An 11,677-nucleotide genomic window follows, 5' to 3' on the forward strand; every position below is an offset into this window, starting at 1 on the left:
TTTTTTTTTATCTACATCAACCAGAATTGAGACCCGCCAGTTCAAACAGCTGAGTCACAGCCTCTTAGTCCAAATACTGCAGTTCAACAGCTTCATTGTAACTATAGGAACCTCAAACACTGCAGGAGAGGTTTCACTTCTGGACCTCATGGGACTGGGGGATTTAAAGCAGCAGTACTACCAAATATGTTTTTTAAATAAACATAATCAGCCAATTTTATTTCATTCCTGAAGAATTATTAGTCTTTGATATTATTAAACATGGAAACATTGAAAATGACAGCAGATAAAGGCCTTATAGTCTATCCAGTCTGCCCATCCATACCATGTACTAATCTCTACTAGTTCTTCCTCTACTGTAGACATCCTCTGTGCTTAACCTGTTTTTGCAATTCACAAAGTCTTCATCTCCATCACCTCTACCTCCATGGTCCTACTTAAATTACTTCCACCATGGTAGCTTTAATTAAACTGGGGTATTGCTGTGCTACTCTCTGCCCACAGTCAGCAAAAATAATGACTTATTACTGTTTTTCAACATTTCTATGCACAATGAGACCCTGTCCCTAAAGGTTTAAAATCTAAGTAGATTCTGTCAGTGCTGTCTGACATAAATACATAAGTATTGTATTGGAACAGACTGAAGGTCCATCAAGTCCTGTATCCTATTTCCTACAGAGACCAATCCAGGTCACAAGTAAATGGCAGGATCCTAAAGAGTAAATATATTCCATGCTGTTTATCCCAGGAACAAGCAGGAGATTTCCAAAGTCCACCGTAATAATGTGTAACACCTTGGGAATTTCTCCCCAGGTGTTACACATTATTAAGGGAAGACTTGGGAAATCCCCTGATTGATAGGGGAGAGGTTGCACAGTGACATTACTGGTTGCTGGAGAGGGATGAGTTAAAGGATCACCTAGGATCCAGCCACTGTTCTTTGGCCGGGAATTGTGGAAGAAGTGAGGGAGTGTAATAATAAGGGTATTTCACTTTCAGTTCACATCTTCTGCCAAGACCTGAAAAACAAGGGAGGATCTCAGATCTCAGGGAAACGTGTGGACATTGGAGAGATTTGGCCCAGACTTTTGCTTAAGTAGCAGAACTACATAAGAACATAAGCCATACTGGGTCAGACCAATGGTCCATCCAGCCCATTTCCAACAGTGGCCAATCCAGGTCACATGGCAGAAACCCAAATATAGCAGCATTCCATGCTATCAATTCCAGGGTAAGCAGTGGCTTTCCTATGTCTATCTCAATAGCAGACTATTAACTTTTCCTCTAGGAACTTGTCCAAACCTTTTTTAAACCCAGATGTGGTAACTGCTGTTACCACATCCTCTGGCAATGAGTTTAAGCCTTAACTATTCATTGAGTGAAAAAGTATTTTCTCCTATTTGTTTTAAAAGTTGAGGTAACTAGAAGATTTGTTACCTCACCCCACAAAAGGAGGGGAAGTAAAGATGAGAGGATCCTGGAAGAAAAAGACACCTCAGGATTGGTGACAGGAGACAAGGAATGTTCCAGTAGAAGAATGGAAAGAGCAGTGGGGATTTAGGGGATGACCCACTGGGATGGAGGAGCGGAATAAGGAGCCAGTTAATCATTTAACTTATTAGTGGAACATAACCACAGAGGCATAGTATGGTTGCATTTTCAATATGGTAATACTAGGGCCCAGCTAAGAAATAGGTTATTTTAAGTTAGGCTTCATTGGACCAAACTTGCTTTCATTGCGCCATTACCACCCAACTGGATAGGCAGTTTCTTAAAAGGTAGAGGATAAAGAATTTTTAATAAACATTTATATCCCATATTATCCCAAGCAAACTCAGGTTCAATGTGGCTTACATCTGAAATTAAGTGACACAAAACAATAGAATTCAGTTATATGATGGGAGCAAGTAGATGAATATGTCTGAAACATTTAACAAAGTTCAGATTAGCATATGATAGCCAACTAGGCATTTAAAAGTCTGTCTTTTAATGATCTGCATGTTCAGAAATCATAGCCATAAGTATAGACAATTATTAAAAGATTATCACATGCACACACCAGAACAGGTATCCATACACACATTGCAAAAGTAAACAACTTCTATAGAGTACATCCAAAACTTAGGGCCCTGTTTACTAATCCGCACTGTAGGTGTGCTAAAACTTAGTGCACACTAATGATAGAGATACCTATTATATTCCTTTGGGTGTCTCTATCGTTAGTGTGCGCTAATTTTTAGCACACCCTAAAAAGTTAGCATGCCTACAGTGCGGCTTAGTAAACAGGGCCCTTAATTTGTATTTTCTCATTTCCATTTTGCAAAATTTTAGACATCAGATATACAAATCAGTAGGAGCCAAAACAAGTGGAGGAGTGGCCTAGTGGTTAGGGTGGTGGACTTTGGTCCTGGGGAACTGAGGAACTGAGTTCAATTTCTGGCACAGGCAGCTTCTTGTGACTCTGGGCAAGTCACTTAACCCTCCATTGCCCGCTGCATTGAGCCTGCCATGAGTGGGAAAGCACGGGATACAAATGTAATAAAAATAAATAAGTAAAGCCAGAAACAACACAATTTATACAGCAAAAAAATGTGCATGTAAAGACTGGATAAACAAATTAAAACAAAATTTAAACAAATGCCATTAATATGTAATACTTGGTAGCAATAATGAAACAGTAATGGAATATTCACGTAGCAAGCAGCCTGAGCAAACAGATTTATTTTCCATTGAACATAATTACTTTGTATGTGCTTGGTGGCTAGTAGTGTACTGAACTGGACAATGTTGGCACATTTAATCTGACTCTGGACAGAACTTCTGCAAGAAGGAAACCCTTCCCTCATTATTTAATATATGTCTTTGAATTTGAAATAGAAGAAATAGAAAAAAAAGACAAGTGCATTTTTATAATATACCACTTCATTCCACAAAACAAAAGGAGCAAGTTCCCACATGTCACTTTTTTTTTTTTGATGCAGGCACAGGCAAAAAAAAGGTGTTAAATGCTTCTAGGTTTCAACCTAATTTATGTAAAAAAAATTGTATTTATAAATAGTAAGTCTGATTGTTAAGTGCCTGATTCTCATATGATGTTTTCACCTATAGTAAAGGGCCACCAAAACAGACGTCTCTGCACAAATACAGGAAGTCCCTATAACTGGCCTCTCTAAATTACACAATGGTTTACAATTTTAGAACTAATTACTATTCTAAAACAATATTTCTTGTACATCTGCATGCTACACAAGCTGGCATGTTTGAAAATATAAATGAGGTAAAATTAAAATGCTACCAACAATAAAGAACAACATCGATGTATCAGGTTTATTTTGAGTGTACTAGAGATAACGGCTGTGCAAATTTTGACGTCACTTGGTCTCCTGTTATTAAACCTCCTTGGGTAACATCCAAAACGTATTAATCAGAGGTGTAGCCAGACATGGTATTTTGGGTGGGCATGGGTTCAAAGTGGGTGGGCACACAATTTTCCCTCCTCCTGCACTTTCAGCCCACACCCCTGATTCTGCACCAGTGACCCCCCAGCAAATAATATACCTGAGCTGGAAGTGTTCCTCCAGTGGCCAGAACATGTCAATCCCCTAGTTGCTGCAGTCAGTGGCACTATTCATGTACTGCTGCTGCTACTGCTGCTGCTGCTGCTGCTGCTGTAGTACTAGCCTCTTCCCTTCTGCACACGCTCAGTTTTCACTCATACACAAAAACCGAACCGAGCATGCATGGGTGGGGTTGGTGGTGTTGCGGCTGCAATGAATGGACAGTGCCACCGGCTGCAGAAAGTAGGGGAATGACTCGTTCTTGCCTCTTAAGCACCTCTTCCAGCTGGTAGGGCTTGGGGATCCCTACCAGCCATAACAAAGATACCAGAATTTTGGGTGAGCCTGAGCCGAAACTGTTTGCATTTGGGTAATAGCTGTGAAAATACTGTTGAAATCAGACTTAAACAAATAAATATATATCACCAAACTGGAAAATGTTGGGACATTTAGACTGACTCTGGACTTCTGCAGGAACATAGCACTGCCCTCATTATTTAATATCTTTCTTTTAAATAGTAGTAATAAACAATATTAAGTGATTTTTTTATAATATACCACTGCATTTCACAAAACTAAAGTATCAAGTTGCCACAAACCATCTTTCTCTTTTGATCTTGGCACAGCTTTCAAACTTATTCATGTTTAATGTGGGATATAAATGTCATAAATAACTTAAATAAATAGATAGATAGATAGAAACTCATGTTGAGCACCTGATTCTCATAACATGATGTCTGTTTTAGTGGCTTTATACTAGGAGAAAAAAATGTCTGCACGAATACAACACATGCTAGTGAGTCCCTATAATTAGCCCCTCCAAGTGACACACTGTTTACGATTTATCATAAATTAGTTCTCTACCTATGAAAGTTATTACGTTATTATACTTCCTCTAACAGTGATCATAATATGATCGGATTTGATATTAGCTTTGAAGTAAGTATACATGGGAAATCAAATACATTAGCGTTTAACTTTAAAAAAGGAGACTATGATAAAATGAGACGAACGGTGAAAAGAAAACTTAGAGGAGCGACTGCGAGGGTCAAAAATTTACATCAGGTGTGGATGCTGTTCAAAAACACCATCCTGGAAGCCCAGGCCAAATATATTCCGCGTATTAAAAAAGGAGGACAGAAGATCAAACGACAGCCAGCATGGTTAAATAGTGAGGTGAAGGAAGCTATTAGAGCTAAAAGAAAATCCTTCAGAAAATGGAAGAAGGAACCGACTGAAAATAATAAGAAACAGCATAAGGAATGTGAAGTCAAATGCAAAGCGCTGATAAGGAAAGCTAAGAGGGACTTTGAAAAAAAGATTGCGTTGGAGGCAAAAACACATAGTACAAATTTTTTTTAGGTATATTAAAAGCAGGAAGCCGGCAAAAGAATCAGTTGGATCGCTAGATGACCGAGGAGTAAAAGGGGAGATCAGGGAAGACAAAGCCATAGCGGAGAGATTAAATGAATTCTTTGGTTCGGTCTTCACCGAGGAAAATTTGGGTGGGATACCGGTGCTGGAAATGGTATTCGAAGCTGACGAGTTGGAGAAACTTAATGAATTCTCTGTAAACCTGAAGGATGTAATGGGGCAGTTCTACAAACTGAAGAATAGCAAATCTCCTGGACCGAATGGTATTCATCCCAGAGTACTGATAGAACTGAAAAATGAGCTTTGCGGAGCTATTGTTAGAAATATGTAATTTATCCTTAAAATCGAGCGTGGTACCAGAAGATTGGAGGGTGGCCAATGTAACGCCGATTTTTAAAAAAGGTTCCAGAGGAGATCTGGGAAATTATAGACCGATGAGTCTGACGTTGGTGCAGGGCAAAATGGTAGAGACTATTATTAAGAACAAAATTACAGAGCATATTCAAAAGGATGGATTAATGAGACAGTCAACATGGATTTAGTGAAGGGAAATCTTGCCTCACCAATCTACTACATTTCTTTGAAGGGGTGAACAAACATGTGGATAAAGGGGAGCCTGTGTATCTGGATTTTCAGAAGGTGTTTCACAAAGTACCTCATGAAAGGCTCCAGAGGAAATTGGAGAGTCATGGGATAGGAGGTAGTGTTCTATTGTGGATTAAAAACTGGTTAAAAGATAGAAAACAGAGAGTAGGGTTAAATGGTCAGTATTCTCAATGGAGAAGGGTAGTTAGTGGGGTTCCCCAGGGCTCTGTGCTGGGACGGCTGCTTTTTAACATATTTATAAATGACCTAGAGATGGGAGTAACTAGTGAGGTAATTACATTTGCTGATGACACAAAGTTATTCAAAGTCGTTAAATCACGGGAGGAATGTGAAAAATTACAAGAGGACCTTACGAGACTTGGGAGACTGGGCGTCTAAATGGCAGATGACATTTAATGTGAGCAAGTGCAAAGTGATGCATGTGGAAAAGAGGAACCCAAATTATAGCTATGTCATGCAAGGTTCCACGTTGGAGTCACTGACCAAGAAAGGGATCTAGGTGTCGTCGTTGATGATACTTTGAAACCTTCTGCTTAGTGTGCTGCTGTGGCTAAGAAAGCAAATAGAACGTTAGGTATTATTAGGAAAGGAATGGAAAACAAAAATGAGGATGTTATAATGCCTTTGTATCGCTCCATGGTGCGACCGCACCTCGAATATTGTGTTCAATTCTGGTCGCCGCATCTCAAAAAAGATATAATGGAATTAGAAAAGGTGCAGAGAAGGACAACGAAAATGATAAATGGGATGGGACGACTTCCCTATGAAGAAAGGCTAAAGCGGCTAGGGCTCTTCAGCTTGTAGAAAAGGTGGCTGAGGGGAGATATGATAGAGGTCTATAAAATAATGAGTGGAGTTGAACGGGTAGATGTGAAGTGTCTGTTCACGTTTCCAAAAATAGGGGGCATGCGCTGAAGCTACAATGTAGAAAATTTAAAACGAATCAGAGAAAATAGTTCTTCACTTAACATGTAATTAAACTCTGGAATTTGTTGCCAGAGAATGTGGTAAAGGCGGTTAGCTTAGCGGAGGTTAAAAAAGGTTTGGACGACTTCCTAAAGGAAAAGTCCATAGACCGTTATTAAATGGACTTGGGGAAAATCCACTATTTCTTGGATAAGCAGTATAAAATGTTTTGTACATTTTTGGATCTTGCCGGGTATTTGTGACCTAGACTGGCCACTGTTGGAAACAGGATGCTGGGGTCGATGGACCTTTGGTCTTTCCCAGTATGGCAATACTTATGTATTTATGTACTCTCTATACATCCATATCCAACACAAGCCAGCATGTTTGAAAATATAAGTGGGATCAAATAAAAATGCTACCAGCAAAAAAAGAACGACAACTTAGATGCAGCAGCTCATAAGTTTCTTTGCTTTATTATGAGTGTACTTGAATGACGGTTTGCTCGGTGGGAGGGGAAACAGAGATTAACAAAGTGGCTTCAACATTTCTGACGTCATGCTATTTTCTTCAACTTCCTGTCATGCAGCTCTCTCTGTCTTCCCCGCTCCTCCCTTCTGACGCAACTTCCTGTTTCCGCAAGGCGGGATGTAGAGGGACAGAAGTTGTGTGCCAGATGTTTGTGTATTATACTTAGTAGTGTATCATAGGGGTCGGAGCACTGTGGAAGGTGGGATTGTTAGTGAGCGACCTCTGGTACGAGTTTGATCGGGGGGTGGGGGATGTTTGCTTGAGAGGTGCTGTATCGGTATCGCGGACAAGGAGGAGAGTGTAAGATAGAGGGAGAGATGGCAGATCATGCGGAGGGGAGACCAATCCCCGAATGCGTGTGAGAGTGTGAGTACAGTCGAATGCGTGTAACTTGGTATCTTTGAGAATGTAAGAACAGAGGAGACTAGGGGAGCCCTAGAGGAGAGACTACAGCCTAGGAGCCCTGGAGAGTGTGTGAGAGTCAGGCGGCGAGGCTACAGTCTAGGGGAGCCCTAAGGAGTGTTTTTTTGGCGGGGGAGGAGGGGGGGGGGGGGAAACTATGGCTTAGGAGGGCCCTGAGGAGATTGTGAGGAGAGGGGTTAGAGCCTGGAGATTGGTTAGCTAGCAGGATGCACCCGTTTGGAGAGGAAGAGGAGGCCTCTATGAGGTGCCTCTTCCACTTTTTCTGTCAGTGTCTACAGAGGGGAGACTGGGAGTTGGCCCAGGCCTGTACTCTGCAACTCCATCACTGGAGGGGAGATGGTGCCCAGCAGGTGGAAGATCTTCTCAGGGCTATGGTGGCAGTGCCATCAATGCTGAGGTAAGCATAAGAGATTAAATGGGGCTTTATTTAATTGGTAAATTATGTGCTTAGAAAATGAAGACCAAGGCTGGATGGAGTATTTCCAGTGGTCCTCCTCCACCTTGATGAAGCTGGATGAGAAAAAGGCATGAGATGGAAGCCTTTCTTGTCATTTTGAATTCCATCATAGTCTTTGTCACTCATATTAATTGTGGGACTGAGAGTAGGAGTTGAGACAAGGGTAGTAGCTATGGCATTTGTCTAAAAAGTAGACACAAATCTAGATCTAAATAGAGGGAATTCCCTGGTTACAGGAGTACCCCAATCTGACTTAACTAATACAAAGTGTACTCCTCAGTTGATACTGATTTTTTCAAACATCTTTATTGGTATTAATCCATTAATTACCACTCCATCCATCAAGCTCACATGCAACTCACATTCATATGCCTTACCACAAGAACAACTTATCACATTAATTTTCACAAGTCAACATTTGGACTTAAATCTGTAATGTCCAACCAACTTGTGACACGCTATCACAAGTAGTCCTCTTCAGGCTATATAGCCGCCTCCAATCATCACAAATCAGCTGTTTTTCTTCCAGACTTGTTCCATTAAAAGTCACAATTACTCTTCCGTCGAGCAGTTAAATCTTTAAGTATAATCAATACTGAATCTCATACATCACCCATCACGGAGTCATTGCAACTGTCCATGTGGGTTTGCTGTGGGACACAGGAAAGGCTTGCGTGTGTAGCCACCAACCAACATCCACCGTCCAAATCTGTCATATCTTTGTCCACCTGAATTCCTTTAGTTCCTCTATGCGCGGTCTCGCACCTTCAGCTTCATTAACATGAGCTCAAAGAGAGAATTTGCCATGGGTGGTCTTTAAATGTTTATCATATCTCTCACCTTTCTTCCAAAGTATACATATTGAGATCTTTGTCCCCATAGTTTTTTTGATGAAGATCACTGATCATTTTAGTAGCCACCCTTTACTCTAATTCCATTCTGTTTATATTTTCTTTATTTTATACAGAACTTACGGTCTGCAAATACCACTACAGTTCAATGTGGGTTACATAAAATAGAAATGAACACAACGTTCAGATAAAAAAATATATCACAATAAGGCCATACTCTTAACATTAATCATATGAAAACAACTTATTTAAGAGACCCTATCATATATTTCTTAAATAAAAGTCTTATGCAGTCGATGAAAAGCATAACTCACATGAATCTTGCTTTGTATAAAGCAATAGCACTATGAGTTTTATTTTTATTTATTGGTATTTATTAACTGCCTTTAATGAAGAGATTCACTCACGGTGGTACACAGCAGGTACAGTTTAACATAAAACTTACAATGTTGTTAGCATAGCAATAGTAAAATGACTAAATGTAAACATAAATACAATAAATGAGGAAAATTTGGCAATGCAAATTGAAACCTAATAATAAGTCTAACATGAAATCATATCACATTTAACAGCACTGCAGATCAATCATACAACAGAAGTATGAGTTAACATATGCTTTATCTTTGTATGTAGCACTCTATCAACACTGTAAAAATCACCTCAGCTGGAATCTTCAAACTCTGGACGTAAAGTTTACCTATACCTGATTTTGTTGCCCTTGTATTGGGTGAGATTGTATGGTATAAATAAAAGCATTATACATTGGTAGGGGAACCTTTTAATATATTGCCAGCCTACAGTTAATCTGCATTAATGTCCCACCAAGAGCCATTTAAAATTTGATATAAGTGCTATATTGCAATGGTATTCAGTTTAGAAGGTCCCCTGTAATATGCTTATGTGCAAATTGTACATACCCTGTCGGAGTTTTGTTTAAGGATTCTGGTTTTATTTTATTATTAAACAGAGAATGGGAAACATTTTTGAATTCCGTTATCGTTTTCATCTCCGCCCTCCCATGGGAGGTGGTGGAGATGAAAATGGTAACGGAATTAAAAAATCCTGTTCAGAAGGAATGGATCCACAGAAGCTTAGCAGAGATTGGGTGGCAACACCGGTAGTTAGGAAGCAAAGCTAGTGCTGGGCAGACTTCTACGGTCTGTGCCTTGAAAATGGCAAAGACAAATCAAGATCAGGTATACATATAAAGTAGCTCATACCATGAGTTTATCTTGTTGGGCAGACTGGATGGACCGTACAGGTCTTTATATGCCATCATCTACTTTGTTACTATTTTAGGGGCAAAATGTGCAACACTACTATAGTTAGTGATTACCATGGTGCTGCACCACAGCTGAGAACTGATGTTAGTCATTGAGAATAAATGGTAGAGATGGGTTTTATTTTTATTGTTGATTGTGTAATGTTGGGTATAAACACTTTTTTTTCCCAGGTGTAATGAAGAGAGTACACCACAACGACTTGCCTGGTTCTGGCTTCTTGCACTAGAGCAGTGGTTGTCCTGGGATCAGGTAAATAGATTTGTTGGGTTCAAACAATCTGCATGTTGTTTGAACTTTGGATATAACCAATAAGTCCTGTGATGGAACTCTTTTGATGCTCCTTTAAAGAGAATGGAGTGTTAGTTTTTTTACAGTAAGATTGTGGCTTCTAAAGGAAAACACTTTTTGGCCTTGTTTTTGGGAGTAGCGATAGGGGATGGTGGTGGGGGTTTTTGGGAGGGGAATAAAGGCTCTTGAGGGGGTTGGGTCTCATGTAAGTGTTAATGACAGTAATAATTTTAATCACATAAAAATTCTGCAAAGCAGTTAACAAATTAAACTAAATGTAATAAACTTAGGTCTTCCTGGATGGCAGCAAGCATTCCTGCTGCTTATCTATCAGACTAGTCCCTGAATAGACTTGGGATATGCATTTGCTATCATACTGAGAATGAGAGGATGTTGGGAAGGCTGTTTGTTTGTGTAGTGTTTGCTTTGGTAGACGTTTTGGGTAAAGTGCATGCTCTGCAAATATAAAGATGAGGTAATTCATGAGATGTCATCCAAAGAATTCCTGTGTATGTAGGTCAGAAGACTTCCAATAACCTGACACGTGTACAGGATGGCTGTTTTTCAGGCTACCTAGCTCCTATCTTCAGACCTGAGGATATGGAATTCAACTCTTTTATATGTATCCATTATAGAGTAATGAATATGGTCCAGTCTGATTTCTGATGTAATGACATTGATTCTGTTTATCTGATAGATTGCTCATTATTGGAAAGTAGTTCCCAAGTGGTATTGTCTGAAATATTTGGATGGTTACAGGGTTCTGTTCTAGAAATGGTTAATGTATGGAGAAGCTGTATACAGGTAGCCCATTGGCAACATTGTCATCTACTGGATTGTTGTGCAGTATGATCGTGTTAAGTCTGTCTATAGGTGCCAGCTTTGTTCTATGGTAAGTGAGTTTTGGGTGATACCAGGAACATGAGGGAGGGATTTTGACAGCTTTGCAAAAAACTTCCAAAAATCCAGTGCCAAACGTGGTCATTTTTGAACCAGAAAAAGTCTTATCTTTTTGGTTCAAAAATCACCCTATTTTGTGCTCATTGCATCTTTCTTTAAAGGCCATTTTCAAACAAAACGCGTCCAAGGGAAAAACGCACAAAAACAAGCCATTGGGACGTCTGGGGGCCAGCAGTCTTATTAGACTGGCCACACAGGCATTCTAGCAGAACACTTAGGCAGCCTAGTGGGCACTGCAGTGAACTTCACATAGAAGGTCCCAGGTACACATCAAATCATAACCCCCTTATATTGCCCTCCAGGAATAGCAAAAAATGTACTGCACACCACTAAGCCACTAAGCCGCATTGAGCCTGCCATGAGTGGGAAAGCGCGGGGTACAAATGTAATAATAAAATATCTCTTATGCCCTCAGTTGCAATCTATATGTGGGTTCAGTAA

General features: G+C 39.9%; 1 protein-coding gene across 2 annotated transcripts in view; it reads left to right on the forward strand.

Moving 5' to 3' along the window:
* Nucleotides 1-7,126: 7,126 nt before the first annotated feature.
* Nucleotides 7,127-11,677, forward strand: part of ZFYVE26 (zinc finger FYVE-type containing 26) — a 273,412-nt gene continuing 268,861 nt past the window's right edge. For both annotated transcript variants that reach the window (XM_030215525.1, XM_030215526.1), the window contains exons 1-2: nucleotides 7,127-7,794; nucleotides 10,159-10,237. In XM_030215525.1, coding sequence (XP_030071385.1) covers nucleotides 7,604-7,794; nucleotides 10,159-10,237 — 270 coding nt within the window. In that variant the 5' untranslated portion in view covers nucleotides 7,127-7,603. The remainder of the gene's footprint in view (nucleotides 7,795-10,158; nucleotides 10,238-11,677) is intronic.

The sequence above is a fragment of the Microcaecilia unicolor genome, chromosome 9 (genome assembly GCF_901765095.1).
Source record: "Microcaecilia unicolor chromosome 9, aMicUni1.1, whole genome shotgun sequence".
In the NCBI taxonomy this organism is placed as follows: domain Eukaryota; kingdom Metazoa; phylum Chordata; class Amphibia; order Gymnophiona; family Siphonopidae; genus Microcaecilia; species Microcaecilia unicolor.